Genomic DNA, 21,732 nt, shown 5'->3' on the forward strand with positions numbered 1-21,732 from the left:
AGCATTTGCCTCCTCTTGACACTGAACAAAACAGGTTTCCCCAAAAGAGGTGAAGTGAGTCCCACTGGCTCTGTTTCAGTTTATACGAGAGACAGCACCTCAAACTCATTGGTTAGGGGGATTGGTACAACAACCTGAGTCCTCCCCGGCCCCCATCCACCCTGTACAGGATGCCTAGATCTACCGCTGACATGCCACTCACAGTCAAGTGGATGAGTAATGACAGATCAAGTACTTTCTGCAGAGGAGACAGGATCTACAGAAGAGGATAGTACTTGATGTATCTCTGGTACTGGTATCGCAGGTACACGACTCTCAGGAGCTCTTCCAACACACCAACTCACAGCACCTGCCAATCTTTTGACAGTAGTCAGGGCAATTTCCCGCTGTTTATGAATGTCAACCAATTCATCCATTGTTCGACAACAGAATTCACAGGGGCGCTCCATTTTGGATGATGCAGTGCATTACAAGGCAGTGAACAAATAACTTTAAATTAAGCCTGGTGATTACCTTTTAATCTGCTGAGCTAAAAGGATGTAACACAATATGTTAGTTAGAATTACTACTACAGTAACTAAATCACAAACACCGATTTACTACAAATTGCTCGTAGATTATGCGAAGGATAATCAGAGCTTCCAAAAATTCTCAAAAATGCACATTTATTTGCATTGAAATACAGTGATATTTGGGGATGATGTATTCTTTGGCAGAACTGTGAATCACAAACGCTGATTTGCTGCAAAATAAATTGCGTATCCAAAACAATCGTACTGGAAACTTACAAAAATATAGTTTTGTAAGTCTCCAAAAATTCTCAAAAATAAACTATTTCTAATGTAACCATACAATTAAATTATGAAATGATTGGTTTGAATCATGAGAGGCCCACTGGTCTCAAAAATTTTAAAAGAGCACCATTAAGTTTAAGTTGATGATAACAGTATGAGTTTATTGCAACACTCACGAATGTTTGAAATTTCACAATACAAATGGGTATTGATACAATCAATGAAAGATCACACAGAAGCAAAGTGAATGGTAGAATAAGCAAATCTAAAACTTCAAATTGGCACACAAAGGAAATTCTGAAGTCGCCTTTTACATAGAGGGGTCCAGAAAAATATAGATACTCTTTGATAGTCAATATGAATGGAACAAAATGACACACTGTTACAATTACTGCATGGAGGGAAGGTTATTTTATGTGTTCAAAGTGACCCTCATTAACAGCCAAACAACATTAATACCACTGAACTGTTACCCGAACTATAGCTGTCAGTGTTGCCAGTGTGATAGCCACACAGTACGCCTCGATGGTTCTTGTAGCTCATTCATTGTAGCTGGCTTCTGTTGATAAACTTCATTTTTCATGGTTTCCCATACGTAGAAGTTAAGAGGTGTAAGGTCCGGAGACCGTTCTGGGTATTCATAAGTTCCTTTTCGACCTATCCATTGCCCAGGTATATTTTCATCTCTATGGTAGTTAGGCAGAGTACCATCTTATTGTAGGTAAAAATCTTTCATTTCCAAACACCTCTCAGATAGCAAGTAAAATCAATGTTTGCAGCATTTGAAAATACACCTTACTAGTTACATATCTTTAAAGAATGGGCCAATCAAACCGTGCGATGACAGACCACACCACACATTAACACCCTGTAGATTAACATGTTTGTCCATGGGAATGTAAGGATTTTCAGGAGCCCATATATACAGTTGTGGCAGTTTAAAGTACTGTTCAGTTTGAATTGCGCCTTGTCAGACCAAATAAACATCCCTGAAAACTGTTCATCCTCCCAAAGCATGCCTTCAAATCACTCACAGTACTCCATCCTTGGATCTGGGTCATCCTTGTTCATGGTGTGTAGTGATCTAGGAATGTACATTTTCCACTTTGCAGCCTTCAGAATTCATTGCACGCTTGATTGGCTCACACAGATTTTTGAGGTGGCCTAAAAAAATGTTGCAACACAGCAATGTTGGAAGTTGGACTTACTGATGTTTTTGATCAGCCAGACTTTTTCTTATGCACATCCTGAAGAGTACCGTTGGCTTCAAAATCATCCCAAATAAATATGATAAATTGTTGTACATGTTGGTGGCTGAGTTCTGTGCACATTACATCATTGTCATTGTACCTCCATCATGTTTTTGTACTTCCAGTACCACTACAATATGGCTGTGCATTGTTCAGACGAAAATCTTACTGCATTCATTGGTGCACTGTCATCTGCTGGAAAACGCACACCACGATCTGTTGAGAAAAACAGTGGACTATGTTACCTCATGAAATTGCAAAGATATTAACTATCAAAGAGCATCTACATTTTTCTGAATCCCTCTGCATACAAATAAAAGTGTGCATTGCACAGATTTTTCATTTAGCTGATTCTGTGCACACTTCTACACTGGCATGCTGAAGAAGAACAATGCAGCATGAGTTTATCTCAATTAAAATCGGTAAAATGTGCAACACCAACAAAGCACACCTTCTGTCTGTTGCAGCTAACAATGCAACTGACTGAGGGGAAAAATTAGTGTTTATATGTCTCTCTATGCACCATAATCTATCATATCTTATTCTCAGAATCCCTGTGTGACATATATGACAATGACAACAGAAATGTTGAACAGTCTTCCTCAATACCCATTCTGTAATTCAACAAACATGTTTTCATGGAAACACCACTGCCATTCTCCCAAAAATTTGCATTTACAGGGTGACCATTATTGAACTATATGAAATAAAATCATCATAACTTCTGAACGGTTTGTGTTAGAATGTTCAAACTGCAAGGTTGTCGGCGGGCCATGATGGGAATTAGTGTGAATGTGTACGCACCTTGTTGTTGTCAGCCATTTGCATGAGAAAATGTCATGGTACAGAGTGCCTGAGCATATAGTGCTTGTGAAGGCCTACTATGCAATGCATGCAATAACAGCCCAACTGTGGCTCACAGGAAGTTTGTGACCAAGTTCAAGCTGAAGACAGCTGGCCCAAGTGTGCTAACAATCAAGAATCTGATTCACAAGTTTGAGAGAACGGGTAGTGTTTATGATGACAGTATTGGCAATATTCGTCATCCAAAATGTGTGGAAATGCCTGATAACATCAAGAAGATATGTGCTGTGTTTCAAATCAGCTCCGGGAAATCAATCAGACGAGCTGCACAACAGGTGAGAATCAACCGGGAGACACTGAGAAATTGTTGAAGACTTGCATCTCTTCCCATACAAAATTCAATACCATGAGCCATTAGTCCCCAGGGCCATGGAACAGAGGTTCCGTTTCGCCAACACTGTTGTCCACAGAACTGGTCAATAAGTAAAATTATCGCATTTGGGGTACTGAGAATCCGCATTTCATGATCGAAAAGTCTCTTCACCCTCAGCAGATGAATGTGTGGTGTCCATTGTCCAGTCACGGAATAATTGGCGCGACATTCCTTGATGGCATGGTTACTACAGAACAGTAAATGAAAGTTTTAGAAGATGATTTCATCCCCATTATCCAAAGTGACCCTGATTTCGACAAGATGTGGTTCACGCATGACGGAGCTTGACCACATCAAAGCGGGAGAGTGTCTTATGTCTTGGAGGAGCACTTTGGGGACCACATTCTAGCTCTGGGGTACCCAGAGGCCACTGGCAGGGGCCTCAATTGGCTGCCGTGTTCTCCAGATCTGAACACATGCAACTCCTTTTTGTGGGGCTATATTAAAGATGTGGTGTGCAGCAACAACCCCAAAACCTTTGCTGAGCTGAAAACAGCCATTCAGGAGGTCAAAACAGCATCGATGTTCTGACACTTCAGCAGGTCATGAAGAATTTCATTATTCGTCTGCGCCAAATCATTGCCAATGATGGCAGGCATTTCAAACATGTCATAACCTAAATCCAAATATCTGTAGTGACAATTAAATGTTGAATAAAGTGTCTGCACACCATAGTTTGTAACTAATTTATGTTTTTTTCATATAGTTCAATAAGTGTCACCCTGTAAATATCTGAACATTCCCACTACAATATATATGAATATTATAACAATGAGTCATAATACAATGTACATAATTTAAGAGTAAAGGTAACAACTCACCAAATAGTAGAGGCACTGAGTTGACAACATACACATAAATAAAACTGACAACTTGCTAGCTTTCAGAGAAATCCTTTTTTTGAGCTAGAGCCACATGCACCTCCTCCTGCCCCAGCACCATAACTTTACTCACCTCGTCCCTACAGCCTCCCCTTCCTGTTCCATCACCTATAGCAGCCCACTAGCCCATTTCATCATCATCATCATCATCACCATCATCATGTGCTGACCCAACTCACTGGTGCCACTGTCTCCTATCTCATGCAACTGCTGTCTCCCTCCAAGCTATTAGCCAATTTTCCCCAAAGGTCCCTCCCACTCCCTGCCTCCTTTCTCCACTCTCTCACTTCACCTCACACAACCGCTGATCCCAGTCAAGCTGCAGTCATGTTTGTGTGTGTCTCTGTGACTCAGTGTCTCCACTATTTCGGTGAGTTGTTACCTTTACTTCTACATTATTAACAATTTTATATGAGCTATATGAAACTGTTACAGTCATAGTAGTGTATCTCTGAGTTCTTCTGATGTTTATACTGTCATTCCTACTTGATAACAACTCCAAAGGCTTGATTTATACTCTAGAACTAGTCATACTAGTGTCTTCTATGTGATTTCCTTTAGAGATGCTTTCCATTTTCACAGAACTCTTACAACAAATTTCAGTCCTTCAGTTCTTGTACCGATTATGGATTTAAAATTTTCATCTCATTTAAAATTTCTTGTAAATACTACAACTAAATATTTAAATAATGTGACAAACTCTAGATTTTGCCACTAATATTTCAGGATATTATGGTGTTATTTTGTGATATGTATTATCTTGTATTTATCCACATGTAAGGAGAGCTGCCCGTCATTACACCCAGAGGAAATTTTGTCCAAGTCTATCTCCATTTCTTTGTGATTTAATAATGACATCAGCATCATCAGTGAGCAATTTGTTAGTGCTGCTGATGCTCTCTGATACACTGCTTATGTGTATTTTGTATGGTCGCACCAGTGTTCCTATTATGCTTCCTTGGGCATGGCCAATTTCACTTTCATCACTGTTGAATATTTGCTATCCAGTACAATGTACTGTGTTCTGTCAGTCAAAAATTCATTGGGCCAACTGCATATCTGTGAAGATGTTCCATATGATTGTATCTTGATTATTATCTGATAAAATGGTTAAGTTTCAAACGCCTTTCAGAAATCTACGATGGCAGAACATGCCTGTTCATCTGCAACACCTGTTTGCAAGATCCCTTTATGAATAATGCATATTTGATTGTGTGTGTCAGATAGTCAATAGTAAAGGAATTGGAAGGAGGAGGATAGGTTGAGTAATGAGGAAATAAAATACTGTAGAACCATAGGCTCTTTACGTTTTAGAGGGTTTGACAGCAAATTTGGAAAACCGAAGTATGTGTTTAAATAACTTTCTTAAGTAGGTTTCTTGATGTTGCAGAAGAATTAGATGACTTCTCAAACATAATATTAGAACTAATGAGCACATTTATGTTAAACTTAATATTTGATTATAGCTGTTTTTACTAATAGTGTAGCTTTTACTTCCTATGCTCATAATTTATCAGAGTTCTGGTTAATTACGCCAACAGCCCTGCCGCATTGGTAACTCTGGTTCCCATCAGATCACTGAAGTTAAGCATGGTTGGACTTGGCTAGTACTTGGAAGTGTGACTGTCTGGGTCTGCCCAGTGCTGTTGGCAAGTGGGGTGCACTCAGCCCTTGTGAGGCCAATTGAGGAGCTACTTGCTGCGAAGTAGCAGTTCTAGTCATGGAAACTGACAACAGCTGGGAGAGTGGTGTGGCGATCACATGCCCCTTCATATCTGCATCCAGTGATGCCTGTTGGCTGAAGATGACACGGTGGCCAGTTGGTATTGTTGGACCTTGCAAAGCCTGTTCAGACAGAGTTTATTAATTATGGAAGTTTTTTGTGTATGTACATCACTTAATGAGCAGATTAAGTGAATCTTCTGGGATGTTAGTCAAGAGAGCCACTTTGTGTCGATATTAAATTCATTTTCATATCACAGATTTCTTATTGGGGCGAGTAACCCTTAAATCTACATCAATTATCCGAGATACAGGTGTTTACAAAACTGCAGAGAATGACACGGTCAGCACCCTGCATGGGCCAGGTAAGAAGGTGGCTGCAACCCAAGCAAGCCATTAGCGGAGCTCAAGTAAAGAAGGCTCTGGGGACTTGTCTCCAGAGCTAAGTGATGTAAATAAGTAATATAAAATTGAGGAGTTACACTTGATGAGCTATGCTGATGACAATAGGCTTGAACAGACTTTGTGTGGTATCTGCATGACAACATGAACAATGAATGGAAATAAGAGAACCACACATTTGATTTTGATAATATGGAATGAGGTGATTATGTATGTGAACAGATGAACAGAGCATTAAGTGAAATGAAAGAGAGCTCAATCAGTAGTGGAAGGAGGCAGGAAGCAATGGAAAAGAAAAGAATTCCATTTACAAAGTTAGAAAGAAGTAAGTAAGCAGTGAGAAAAGAAATACATTTTGTCTAGGGTAGAAAAAGAGAGAGACAGAAGAGAAGAGATAATTGGACAGGGGACAGTAGACGGTTATGGAAAGTGAGGGAAGAAAATAAATGACAGAAAGAAAGAGTGCAAGAGGAGGAAGAGAGGGAGAAGGAAAGAGAGGGTAGAGAGCAGAAAGAAAGATACCAAAAAGGAAAGGAAGGGGTGAAGGGGAGGGGGGTGAGAAAAGATAAGGAGGAGAAAAGTAAAATGCTTAAGGATGAGGTAACTGAATGAGTAAACATGGGAGAAAAAAGCATTTAAAACTGTAACATTTTCTGGTGACACAAACATACTAATCAAGGGTCCAAATTCAACCTTACCAGATACAGTTCAGGTTTTAGCTGGTTCACAGCAAACAGTTTAAGTTTTAATCTCACTCAAACATATGAAAATTCCCTGCTTGCACCACAAGTAGACATTAATGATTATGCACCCAATGAAACACTGTGTGGAAACCTCCTTATCATTCAGCTGAGTAACATGTTAAAATAGTCATTACATAGACAAACTAAATCAAGAAACTTGGTTTATTATTTTTTGCCCTTAGGAGTATCTGTCACTGAGTTGGCTTAAAGGCAAGAGTGTTAGCTTATTTTGGATATTTTCCCTCCTCACTGGTTGGTTGATTGGTTTAAGAGGGTGGGGGAACATACTGTCTCATGGAATTATGTTCTGGGGAAATGAACCCTAACTAAATAAAATATTTATTCCACAGAAGCAACCAGTACAAATATTGTGTAAAACTGATAACCAAACATCTTGCAGAGGGCCTTTTTATGGATATTAGAATTCTTACACTAATTTCCAATACATTTGCTCTTTAATGGTACCTGTAGCTGATAAGAAAAACCAGCTCAGCTGAACTGTAATATACACAGTCCTAAAATATGATACAAAAATAATTTTCATGTAGATTTTTCCTCCTGGTCTATGGTTCAGAGTGAGTTTATGAACACTGCTGTAATGGTATTCATCAGGGTCCCATCTAACATAAACCAACAAACTGGGAATCTTAATCAGTTCAAAAGAAAATTAAAATGTACCTCATTAGCCATTCTTTCTACAAATTATCTAAAATTTGGATTCATGAAGCATTATAGTGATAGCTTATTATTAAAATAATATGCAGACTAAGTTTCAATGTATTGTCTCTGTTAAAGTATATCTTGATTTATTTCACACCCCTAAATGTTCGGCACAGTGGCTAGCACACTGGACTCGCATTCGGGAGGACGACAGTTCAATCCCGTGTCCAGCCATCCTGATTTAGGTTTTCCGTGATTTCCCTAAATCGCACCAGGCAAATGCCGGGATGGTTCCTTCGAAAGGGCATGGCCGACTTGCTTTCCTAATCCGATGAGACCGATGACCTCGCTGTCTGGTCTCCTCCCCCAAAACAACCCCAACCCTAAATGTTCATCTACAGAACACAACAATGAATGAATAAATAACTATGAGAGTGACACATAATGCACAACCTGAGAGCTGAGACAGAGAAAATTTAAGGCAAATAACAGAAACTATAGCATCTGGTGGAAAAAATAAGAAAAGAGAAACAAGCAGGCCAGGGAAAGAGACAGTAATTAGAACAAAGTATGGCAAGATGCATTTTGCAGAAAGGGTAATCTTTAAGATTTTGCAGAGAACAGATAACTACAGCCAACCAATTTCTCACAACAATTTTAAAGACTATGAAAACAAAACAAAAAAAAGGGTGGTTGGTTGGTTGAATTGTAGGAGGGGACCAAACAGTGTGGTCATCAATCCTAACCAATTAGGCATGGGCGGGGAAGGAAGTTGGCTATGCCCTTTCAAAGGAAAGCACCCTGGAGTTTGCCTGAAATGATTTAGGAAAATCATGGAAAATCTGAATCAGGATGGCTGGATGCGGAGTTGAATTGTGGTCCTCCAGAATGCAAGTCCAGTGTGCCAACCACTGCACCACCTCGCTTAGCAGAACAAAAAAGGGCCAAAAATCCAAAATAAAATCTTCCAATTTAGCAGGAGAGATAGAATTAGTAGGGGGAGTATTTAAATGCCACTCATCCAACTTTACTTGAATGCGCCAAAAAATTTAAGAAACAAGTCTGGTCAGAGAAGAAGCAAGAACACTGCTGGTAGAACATACATACATGATAAAAGTTACCAGTCCTGGTTGGGAATATGGAAAAGATTTCTTTTGCAACTTACAGATAGAGTGTGGTACAAGGAGGAAAGAAGACCTTATTCACAGTTTCTGAGAAGCTGTCAATCTGAATCCAGGGGTATGCTTTGATAGACTTGGCATGGACAGCAGATGAGGTATGGCCTTCCCTTGAAAACAAAGACATATGGAAAGTACAACTGTCTGAGAAAGGTGGATATGTCACTAAGGAGAAATGATAAACAAGGACAGGTTTTTGACAGGTAGAACATGTGGGAAAATGCATGAAAATTAAGATATTTAATAACATGAGGTCAGATGGAGAGAGTTTTAAATTTTCCAGGAAAGAAACCTAATATGATTAGCCTGCACAAATTCTTCCTGTAGAAACCCAACAGAGTAACTATTGGAAGAACCAGTACAACATTCATCAAGCAACACATAATAAAGTTCTAAACTTTGGATTAGATTAGAAATAGAAGAGGGTGATCCGATACCTGCTAATAAGCAACAGTGGAGTTTTGGAGGGATAAATATAACAGTAAAAAGGGAGTAGTTATGAGGTTTTCACTGCCATGCACACCAGGCTAAGGGGTCCATCTCAGTGATAAGCTGTCACCACTTGTGGAGTCAGAAGGTGCTAAGGCTATATAGTGAACCACATGGAACCAAGGAAACAGCCCAGTAAACAAGGATGTGCCCTCTATCTATATCCAATGTATGTCATAAGTGTAGCTCACCACAGGGCCTGTTATCCTGCTCACAATGGCTGTCAGAACAGGCAGCTATCAGAAGACAACCTTCCATTTAGATAGCCAGGTATATACAGAAATACATACCAGCTACTTCAGAAGATACTGACTAATGCAGGAACTGATGTCTGCATGCGGACCTCCATAGATGGTTACTGAGGAGGACATGTACAATGTGTAATAGAGGAAAGGATAGTGCCATCTAATAAGTGAAGCAATAAGTGCCACTATCTAGTTCAGCGAAGACTGAAATCAAATGAGATGTCAAGATGTGTAGAAGTAAAAGACTTAATATAAAGAGCATATTTTGAGTTTGTTAGTAACAAGTGACTGTGTTACGGATAGCCTAAATAAGAACAACACTTCAAGCAGAGGCACATGTTGCAAGTTGTTTAAAGAGTGAGTTGTTTGGAGAGTTACCACATTATTATTTTCAATATGCTTTTTTGTCTCTGGGTAATGTGCACATGGTGAGCTTAGATGCCAGATGTGTGTGTTTATAAGATCATATTTTTGTATCTTTCTTCAGTTGGAAGAGCTCCAGTCTTCATGGTAGACATACATTGATAAAGTGTAATTACATTACTCTGTCTTTCTTCTTTTAGGAAGAGGTTTATCAAGGGGAGTATGAGTAGATACTACACGGTATGCAAGGTAGGAATCACAGAGCTTAAGCTGTTTTATTTTGAAAATATTCTCTTAGATTGTTTAGTTCTGTTGTGCAAGAGACTGAGCTCAGAAAAGCATAGGTTGTACATTTTCTTTTGAGTGATGCCTCTCATATTGTTGCAACATTAAAGGAGAGTACTTGGTAACTACAGTACAAAGCATTTTGTCAGTACAGTCAACTAGATAGATCGATAAAAAAGTGAATTTATATTATCTTATATGTCAATGGGTGCAAAAAATGTAATTTTAAGCTATGTTTCTCTTTTGATTTATCATGATACATCTAGAGACTAACCCATCTCATACACCTCCAGTGTCTGATACTAGAGTTTTTATGTCTGTTTTTGTAATTAGGAACTACTCCCAGTAGACACTGAAAAGAGGGAGCACTGTAAAGCCTAATTAAAAAGGCTGTAAGCCTATCTCTAATATTATAATAAGCAGGGAGGGCAAATATGGAACAGGATATCTGAAGCAGAGGGTTTCACAAGGCTCTCATCTAATACACTTAAAGTGAGCAGACTATGGGTGCACAAATGAGACAGCAGGACAGACAAGCAAACACACTGTAATCCGGTGACCTTATGCTGTATTGGCAGAAGATACTCATCAGAGAGAGTTGGTGGTTATAGTACTGTGGCTGCCTAAGGAGGTACAGATTCTTAGAATCTTGGGCCATTAATATGATACAGAATATCAACAGCAGATTAGGAAACCCAAAGTATACGTCTTCTTGCAGTATTTTCTTAGCCTGATGTGGTTGAAATATTGGATGTTGTGTCACCAATTTAGGAGTAAAGGAGAACCACTCACCGAGTAGTAGAAGTGTTGAGTTGTCAACAGGCATACAAAAAAAGAATGAAAACTTGCTAGCTTTCAGATGAATCCTTTGGGTGGTGGCCATTCTTTTCGTGGTCAGTTACGAGGGCTATCCATAAAGTAGATTACGTTTTTGTTTGTGTCCGTTAGGGGCGGGGCTAGCGCGGCCATCTTGGTGTCATGGCATTCCACCGCTCAGCCGGCATCCTGCCGTGCTAGTGAGAGGTTCGTGCTGTACTCCGTTGACTTACTGTGACAGTCTGAAATGTCAGCATTAATTGAAAATGCCGCGAAGTGTGAAGTGCGAGGGTAATAAGGTTTCTGACCGCAAAAAACTGTGCACCGATAGAAATCTATCGGCAGCTTTGTGAAGTATACGTGGGGACAACATAATCATTGAAGGTGGAGTGCGTCAATGGCTCATAAAATTTAAAAATGGCCGAACTAACATTCATGACGAAGAGTGAAGTGGAAGACCCAGCATAGTGACTGCCGAACTTGTCGAAAAAGTCAATGCCGCGGTCCGTGAAAACCGTAATTTTACAATAACGGAACTCTCTATGAGTTTTCCACAAATTTCACGAAGTTTGTTGCACAAAATCATTACCGAAAAGCTTGGTTACCACAAGTTTTGTGCAAGATGGATGCCAAAAATCTTGACAGAGATTCACAAAAATCAGCGAATGGCTGCAGCGTTAACGTTTTTGGACGCTTACGAGAAAGATGGTTACTCATTACTCAATCGCATCATTACTGGTGACGAAACATGGGTTAAGCATGTGAACTGTGAGACAAAATTGCAGTCAATGCAGTGGGGGCACACAAATTCCCCCCAAAACCCAAAAAATGCATGCAGACAATGTCGGCAAGGAAGGTGATGGTGACTGTCTTTTGGGACAGAAAAGGTGTGATTTTTGTGGATTTCTTGGAAATAGGCACTGCAATAAACTCTCAAAGGTATTGCCAAACTCTGCACAACCTCAGAAGAGCAATACAAAACAAGCGCAGGGGAAAGTTGGGCTCAAAGATCTTGCTGATTCACGACAACGCCCAGGCCCACACAGCAAATGCCACTCGTGAAGTTCTCGAATCTTTTAAGTGGGAGTTGTTTCCTCATCCACCATACAGTCCCGACCTGGCACCAAGTGACTTCCACTTATTCCCAGCAATGAAGAAGTGGTTGGCTTTGCAGCATTTTGATGACGATGCACAGCTTCAAGAAGAGGTAACCACGTGATTGAATGCGCAGGCGGCCGAATTTTACGACGAAGGAATTTCCGAGCTCGTCCATCGCTACGACAAGTGCCTTAATTTAAATGGCAACTATGTAGAAAAGTAGTATTTAAGTGTGGCTTTCATCTGTATATAATAATAAAAAATTCCAATACTTTATTTATTTTTAATTCCAAAACGTAATGTACTTTGTGGATAGCCCTTGTATTTGGTGGTCATGCTCACATAAAAATGTGCATAAATTGTAAATGAGGTAGTATATGACATGGTTGCTTTGTTATGTGGCCCTGCTGCTAATGGTATAGAATAAGGTTGTGATAGGACAAGGGAAGGATATGCTGAGTGGTGGATATGGCAGGTCTTGCACCTGGGTCCTCCACAGGAATATGAGTCCTTGGGCAAAAGGCTGGGAGTAGGAGTGACATAGGAATGAGCAAGGATGTTGTGTAGGTTGGGTGGCCAACAGAATATCACTTTAGCAGGGGTGGGAAGGATGTCCCTCATTTCCAGGCATGATAATAGATAGTCAAAGACCTGGCCTCTAGATCATGAAGGTATCATCAATGAACCTTAATCATACAAGGGGTTTGGGGCTTTGGAAGGCTAGGAAGGTTTCCTCTAAATGGGCCATAAACTGGTTGGCAGATTGGTGCAACGTGGGTGCCTATGTGTGCGCCATGGGTCTGTTTGTTTATCTTTTACTCAAAGGAGAAAGATTAAGAACCAAAGAATCCTCTCGTCATTCCATAACACATTTTCCCGGCCTCTAGACCATGAACCATAATCATACAAGGGGTTTGGAAGGCTAGGAAGGTTTCCTCTAGACGGTCCATTAACTGGTTGGCATAGAAGGGTGCATGTGGATGCCTATGGGTGTGCTATGGATCTGTTTATGTATCTTTCCCTCAAAGGAGAAAGATTAAGAGCCAAAGACATGCTCTCCTCATTCCATAACACATTTTCCCAATCTGCTTACCTGGTCCTCCTCAGCCCAAGGTGCCACCTTCCTGGACATTGACCTCTATCTCTCCGATGGCTCAGTGCACACTTCTGTCCAAATCAGGCCCACTAATGACTATCAGTGCTTGCATTTTGAAAACTGTTGTGCCTTCCATACCAAAAAATTGCTCCCTTGTAGCATGGCCACCCATGGCAGATGTACTTGCAGTGTTGAGAAGTCCGTTGTCCAATAGGCTGAACATCTCATGAAGGCCTTCATAGACAGGCATTCTCCCCCCGCCTCCCCTCCCATTACCTGTAATACGCAAACAAGTTTCTCATACCATACCCTTACACACTCCTAAACCTCCCACCACCTCCAAGAACCCACTGCAAAGGAGTGTGCCACCACATCACCCAATATCATCCTGAACTGGAGCATCTGAACTGTTTTCCTTGAAAGGCCTTTGAATATCTATCACCATTCCTGGAAATGAGGAATATCCTACCTATAGTCATTCCCACCCTTCTTAATGTGGTGTTCCACCATCCACTCAAACTACATAACATCCTGGTCCATACCCACGCCACCCCCACTCCATTGCCACAGCGGTTATATTCCTGTGGAAGACCCAGATGCAAGACTTGCTTGATTCACTGCCCAACAGATCGTACCCTTGTCCTGTCAAAGTCTTACCCTACTCCATCAGAGCAGGAACACCTGTGAAAGCAGCCATGTCATATGCTAGCTCCGCTGCAATTTCTGCACAGCATTTTATGTGGGCATGATCATCAACCAGTTATCCACTAGAATGAATGGCCACTGTCAAACTGTGGGCAAGAAAAGATTGCTCACTCAATAGCAGAACACAACAAGTTCAAAATAAACAGTTGCTTCACAAATCATGCCATCTTGATTCCTTCCATCCCGCACAAGGTTTTTGAAACAATGGAGATGGGAATTAGCCTTGAAACATATTCCTTGCTCCTGTAATCCTCCTGGCCTCCATCTCCACTAACCCACTACACCCACATCCCACACACTCTGCCCAACAGTCACCACCTCTCAATTCAAGCCTTCATGTCATTGTTGCTGTGCACTACATCACCTCATTGTCTTTGGTGCCCAATTTTCACATTCTCAGCCCACGCACCTGCTACCTCTCCTTCCACGTTACTATCCTACATACCTGATGCTTCCTTCCAATCCAACAGCTACTCCTCCTCATCTGCTTCCTCCTGTTTCCTGCCTCTTTCCCCATGTACCCAGCCACCCCAATGTAACCACTCACCCCAGTTCATAACCAAATTGCAATCCCGGCATTGCCTGTTCGCTGCCCAGGGCATATGTGTATTATTTGTATTCTACCAGAGCTTTGCCCAACATATTTATACTGGATGTTATGTCAATAAACACAGAAATGAAGCCAGTCCTGTTATGGATATTAAATTTAATGACTGATTGTAACTGTTTTTCTTGGTAGTATAGCTTTGATTAACTATGTTCACAACTTCAGTTCTCACTAGTCGTAGAAATCATCCAAAGAATAATCTGAGATGATGATCTGGAACAATAGTTTCAGATGCATCTAACAGCCCAGCAAGCAGCATCTTGCTGAAACTGAAAAACTACCAAAACCATCATACCTGTAGGAGCAGCAGTCATTAATGGGAAAATAAATTATTACATATCTCAGTTCACATTCTGGTAACTGAAGCTCTTCACTTTATTATTTTCTTTCTTCTGTCAGTGACATCATCAGCCTGTAACTGTTCTTGAAGTTCATTTGTTTCCAACTGTATTAATCTGTGCATGTCTCCACCACTTTAATAAATATGAGCATTGTGGAACTGTCTCAAAAGTATACAGCACCATTTGTTAGCCTCTTTGGCCGATTTCATAATCCTTCCTCTGGTGCCAGTTTTTAGAACATGTTTTTTTTACTATTTATAATTTGAAACCCATTTTGATAATTCATCTCCGTTCTGTTACTACAATCTGGATTTTTTTAAAAATGTATTCAGAAGGACTTAATTCTTTAAATCTTTTAACGGGTTGAGAGTTAGTATCACCCAGTGATTCATTGTGTGCCTCTAAACATATAAATTACAAGGTTGTAATAAAGGAAGTGCATACACTAATATCAGACATATGGGAAACTGAAATCATGTCAGATAACTGGAAAATTGAAACAATAATCCCCATTTATAAGAAAGGAGATAGAACTGCATATGAAAACTACTGAAGTATAACACTACTAAGCATGGCTTAAAAGGTCATCATATGTTTACTAAATCAAAGGATTCGGAAATGCACAGAAGGCATACATGGGGAACATCAGTGTCACTTTCAACCAAACAGAGGAACAACTAATCAAGTACTTGCGAACAGAAAACTGATGGAAAATTTCTATGAGCATAATATAGACCTACACTCCCTACTCATTGATTTCAAACCAGCCTTTGACAGCATCAGGTGGCAAGAATTATACAGAGCGCCAAGGGAAGTTGGCTAGACTATTAAATCCAATCGGAATCGCACTGACAGAGTCAAGAGCTAAAGTATAGATATTCAACAGGACAAATGAAAGATTCATCTTTAATAAATAAAGGAGTGAAGCATGGTGACAGTCTCTCCAGTGTCATATTAAACATATATCCCTGCACAGCATGGTAAATAAAATCAATAAAAGAGGCACCATATCCATGAAAACCAGCCAGTTATGTAAATATGCTGAAGACATAGCAATAGTATGAAGAGATTCTAACACACTTACAGAAATACCTGGCAACGGAAACAGAAGTTTTAAAAATCAGCTTCATCACAAATAAACATAAAACAAAATGTATAGTAATGTCATGCTCTGAGGCCAGAAGAACCCCCAAAAATCTAAATATAAATGGGAAGTACTTCAAAGGGGTATCACCTTTTAGTTACCTGGAAGGCTTAATACCAAATGATAACAACATCTGAAAGGCTATACAGGAAAGGATACAAGCACAGAGCACAGCTTACTTTGCAGCTCTACAACTCTTCGAAAACAGCCTTTTTATAAGAAGAATGAAATTCTTAGTACATAAATCCCTAGTTCACCTGGTTGTCACACATGGGTCCGAGGTACGGACACTGACAGGAGATGATGAAAATGCTTTGTGTGAAAAGTACTACGTAAAATGTATGGCCCAATGAGGGAGGAAGAAGACCAGATGATAAACTGTTACACTGAGTAATAAGCATTAATACAAGGTAGAGAGATAGTAACATTTGTCAAATCACAATGAACATAATAGCTAGGACATTGAGAGAGAATAGCGGAGGATAGAATACAAAAGAAAATTATGAAAAGTATCATCCATGCTACTAGACCAAAAGGGGAGACCTAGAAGAAAGTGGATTGATGATGTAATGGAGGATCTCTCTCATCAGCAAAGGAGTCCAGGGATAGAAAACAATTGAAAAAACCAAGAAGCATAGAGGAAAATAAACGAAGAAGCCAAAGGTCACAAAGCATGGTAGCGCTACAGAAGAAGAAGAAGAATTGTGATATGTGCTTAAATACTTAATACAATGGGATGCTGACCTACAAGGTTCTATTATCTTCATATTCTAGGTAGTTTGAGGAAGAAAGATTTCATGAAGCTGCAGAACAATCAAATCTGGATAGCTAGACAGGGATTTGGACATTGCAGCTCCTGAGTGCATGTTCAGTGTCTTAGCTTTAACCACTTATCCCATGATGCTCCAACAGCCAGTTTTCACTACTGACAACACACTACATTCTGTCTCTTTAAGATGACCTCAATCCACAGAGAGAGAGAGAGAGAGAGAGAGAGAGAGAGAGAGAGAGAAAGAGAGAGAAAACAAGGTTCCTTTACGCATGGCTCTAAACTGCGTTGGGTAAGGGGCACAAGTTGACTTTTCAGCTGATAGTTTTGATCAGAAACCATGCTGGATGCTAGAGAGCAAAATGTTTTGTTCTGTAACATTATCTTATACCCCCAGTATCTTATAGACTCATAATGTATGTTTAGATGAGCTTCGTAATAGGACATTGCTAAACCAGTTGCTGATTCCACTGTGTTGCATCACATCTGCCTATCTATAGATTTACACTTTGCTTTATATCTGTTGTAAAGCAAGTGTTTTCATTTAATAAGCTTCCTAATGCTACTGATATGCCATGGTGATCTGCCATGCTTATTTATTTTCTAGTTACATATTACTGTAAAGTGTGATCAACTACTCAGTTTTACAAGGCCCTTATCTAAAATAAATGTTTCCAGCTCCCATTACAAACATGTCGATGTCAAGTTTGCAATAAAACGTAGATTTTTTTGCTCATTTCTACAATGCTTTGTATCCTCGTTCATTTATTTATGTTATGATCACTGTTGCTAGAATTGCATACGACAGTTGGCCCTGGTCTCTGTGTATACATTCTCAAGAAAACTCGCCAATCTGTAGCTGACAAATATGTCTCCACCACAACTGGAATTCCAAATTACATACCTGACACCTTTTCCATGGATATTAATGGGAGCATTTCAGAGAGGTTGCTTTAGCATTATAAAATCATATTTTCCCATTGCCTGATATTCAGTTAATACCTGTGTATTGTAATTATAGGCTAATCTTGTTGATTATTCTTTGTAATCTGAGTGTTTTATCTGGGATACTGGTACAGAAGCACACTGTATAATGTATTTTAAAGGATTTATTTATTACTGAAGTACAATATCACAAAATATTTGTGTATATGGTAGAATGGTGGAGAAAGTAAATAAACAAGGCAATAAAATGCACAGAAAAATGCTGCTGTCACATTCTTGTATCTGATAAATGACACTGATGACTGACAAGAGTGAAAAGGTGTGCATTTATCTATTGCAGCTGTGCTGGGCCATACAAGATCTCTATGTTTTGACTGCCTTTGCTGAATGTGATAGTAGAGTCAATGACACTCAATGACCACTAGCCACAGGCATCAATTAGTGTCCAGTACTTTGCTCATCTTAAAAATAGGTAACTTAGAAAATGTGTAGGATGGTACTGTATCTTATGGTTCACTGAAATGGGAATGACTTTGACATTTAACATGTCATGAAATGACAATTTCAGAGGCTGGTCTCATGCAGATATGATTTTATGTATACAGACTGTAGCAGTGAGTAAAAAATGTGTACGAAGGCCGGGAATCGAACCCAGGTATCCTAGGCTCGTGCATTAGCCACTAAGGTACCTTGGCACAGTGGTTCACACAACTGCACAGATTATCCTGGCACTTCTGCCTCCTCGACACGACTCTCACTGTTGCCACAGCCTACTTTAAATTCCCCCTTGCACCTGAACAGAATTTCTGAGATTCTCCATGTTCTGGAATAGCACCTCAGCATTGAACATAAGTGGGGGACCCAGCCTGAAACCCAAGTGCAGGCACTTAAACACATAAAATCACACAATTTCAGAGGCTTTATGGGCCTCATACAGACATAATTTTCTGTATATAGACTGAAGCGGCAAGTGAAAATTTGCACCAAGATACCTTGGTCTCATACAAATATGATTCTATGTATATAGACTGAAGTAGCAAGGGAAAATTTGTACAGTGGTTCCTTGGTCTCATACAGATATGATTTCATGTATATAGACTGAAGCTGAAGGTAAAAATTTGTACCAAGGTGCCTTGGTACAAATTTTCACTCACCACTTCAATCAATATACACAAAATCATATCTGTATGAGACCCATAAAGTTTCTGAAACTGTGTCATTTCATTTATATAAGTACCTGCACCTGGGTTTCAGGCTGGACCCCCAGCTATGTTCAATGCTGAGGTGCTATTCCAGAACACAGAGAGCCTCAACAATTCTGTTTGTGTGCAAGGGGGAATTTAAAGTAGATTGAGACAGCAGTGAGAGTGTGGATCAATGTGGGTTGCATGCCAGGTTAATCCGTGCAGCTGTGCGAACTGCTATTCTAAGGTAGCTAACACACCTGCCTAATTAGCAGGAAACCCAGTTCAATTTCCCCGTCTTGGTAAAAATGTTAACTCACCACTTCAGCCTGCATATATAAAATTTAATGTCATTCCAAATGAAATTGTAGGAATGCATATAAGGCATAGGAAAGTGTGTTGATGAGACACTCCTTTATGAATCACACAGAACGTTAACCCTAGAGTACTAAACCCTCATAAAATTTATGATTGCAGTTGATACCAATTCACAGTTCCCTACGATCTGGTATTGTCAGCATTGGGTGTAAAAAAAGTCATTTTGTACTTTTTTGTGTGGGACATACCATTGAAGGCCTTATAATCGTAATTAATTGGTGTTTAAGCTATAAATTATGACTTTCTTTGAATAAAATATGGAATAGCCTAGTAAAATTTACGATGGTTTAGTAAAAATTTATTTTTTTCTCCTTTAGTGTTCTGGGGTTAAATGATTATCAAATGTGTATGATCATCCCGACAGATGCAACAGACCCTGAACGAATTTTTCGCTCTGCAGCAGTGTGTGCACTGATGTGAAACTACATGGGAGATTAAAACTGTGTGTCGCACCGAGACTTGAACTCAGGATCTTTGCATTTTGCGCCCAAGTACTCTACTGAATGAGCTACCCATGCCCAACTCACAACCTGTCCTCACAGCTTTCACCCCCGCCAAGTACCTCATCTCCCACCTTCCAGACTTCAAAGAAGCTGCCCTGTGAAATCTGCGGTACTAGCACTCTTGGTAGAAACTATAATGTGGAGACATGGCTTAACCACAGCCCCTAGTATGTTTCCAGAAAGAATTTTTCACTTTGCAGTGGTGTGTGCGTTGATATGAACCGTCCTGGCTTCTGTGAAGTTTGGCAGGTAGGGCATGACGTACTGGCGTGGAGCATTTGCCCACAGAAAACAAAGGCCCCGAATTCAAGCCTCGGTCTGCCCACAATTTTAATCTGCCAAAACGTTTCATGATAGGCCCTATTTTTAAGCCAATTGCACTTACAACATACAATACCATTCTTCGATCAAACTGTGCAAAAATTGCCAACTCGAATAACATCACACGTGTTAACTCCTTCTTTCAGCATGTTCTGGCAGATTCCGTCATGAAGGAGAACCTTTAGTGACAGTGGGCCATCCGAAACGTACAGTTGCGTTCGTCGGCTTTCACTCGTCAATAATGATGCTGTGTTGTTGTAAACCTTCTGACCAAAAGCTAGCGGATTATATGGCTTTTTCATTGATCTTACTTTTAAGTTTCAGGGAAAATTGGTAACTATTTTTTACAGCAAACATTTCACTTCCGCAATGGAATAGTTGTCATTTTAAAATGGCAGTTCGATTGTGTCACTTCAATGCTCCTGTCACAATCACAACATTAAATGTTTTTTATTTATTTTTATTAGTTCCTGACGCATGCGAAGCTGCGCTGTTTTCGGAATATACTGATGCCCCCTATCAAACATTAATGCGAAACGGCAACAATGAACAGCATTCTATAGTTATACAGTATCACTAAGAATGAGGTATGTTCATTAACTTTTTAAATAAATATCTTATTTATTTCTGGAATCAGTGATGAGCCTAGTGAATTTGTATGCAGTACTCTTTGAAATCATTGCTGAACTAACCATCCTTTGCATTTACATCTGCCGTTGAATACGCCTTTTTCTGTAAGTATTGGTAGTTTTTCCTCGACAACTGTTTTCGTAGGCAACTGACAATAAGTTTCCGAGAGTAAGCCATTTAATCGCCTACCATGTACCCAACACGACCCCTAACCACAAAATTCAACACAAGCACTTTTATTTAGAAACATTCACATAGACACCAGAGATCTTCCATTGGAGATTTTAATTTTTACTTCGCGCTGGCACACTATGGCCTTGCTTTGAGCTTTGACGATTATGACGACTCTACGTTCAATGAAAACTTGCACATGTATCTCCTACAAGCCCCAGACCTGTGGAAACATCCTAACAGCTCACTGTCATGCCAGCTGGCAGAACAGTCAGAAAAGTTAAAAGCCGTTTGTTTTACTGGCCGCATGCACCTTGCTCCACCTTTAACAAGAGCTTCGAAAACTGCACTAGATGGCTAAGTTCTCATATTGCATTCTTTAGCAAGACAGTGTCACGACTGTAAAATGAGTTATATTTTCAGCTACATAAATAAATATTTTGTACATTGGAAAATGATTGTGAACATCATGGTAGGAGTCTCATACTAGCCTTCAGCAAATCCGTTTAACCACCATGTAGTATAATAACAATAATTTTTTTAAATAAGCCTATAAGACATAGAAATTTATTCGTCTAGTTTCAACATACGGCTTAAATTGCATAAGTTATACTGAACAAGTCACTGAATGTAAATGTTACAGTGAGTGGAAGCAGAAAATTTATTTCTGCCTTCGGAGATTTAAAGCTACCTTTGACTTGAAATAAAATCCCACCAAAACTTCACAGTGATTTTATTGACACAATTGATGGCTGGTTCTGTATATTGCCACGAA

At 39.8% G+C, this 21,732-nt stretch overlaps 1 protein-coding gene across 1 annotated transcript in view; it reads right to left on the minus strand.

Annotated features, from left to right (window-relative positions):
• Positions 1–21,075, minus strand: part of LOC124795266 (probable enoyl-CoA hydratase echA8) — a 67,931-nt gene extending 46,856 nt beyond the window's left edge. Inside the window, exon 1 of the mRNA XM_047259215.1 lies at positions 20,849–21,075. Coding sequence (XP_047115171.1) covers positions 20,849–20,963 — 115 coding nt within the window. The 5' untranslated portion in view covers positions 20,964–21,075. The remainder of the gene's footprint in view (positions 1–20,848) is intronic.
• Between the last annotated feature and the right edge of the window lie 657 nt (positions 21,076–21,732).

Source organism: Schistocerca piceifrons, chromosome 4 (assembly GCF_021461385.2).
Source record: "Schistocerca piceifrons isolate TAMUIC-IGC-003096 chromosome 4, iqSchPice1.1, whole genome shotgun sequence".
Taxonomy (NCBI): domain Eukaryota; kingdom Metazoa; phylum Arthropoda; class Insecta; order Orthoptera; family Acrididae; genus Schistocerca; species Schistocerca piceifrons.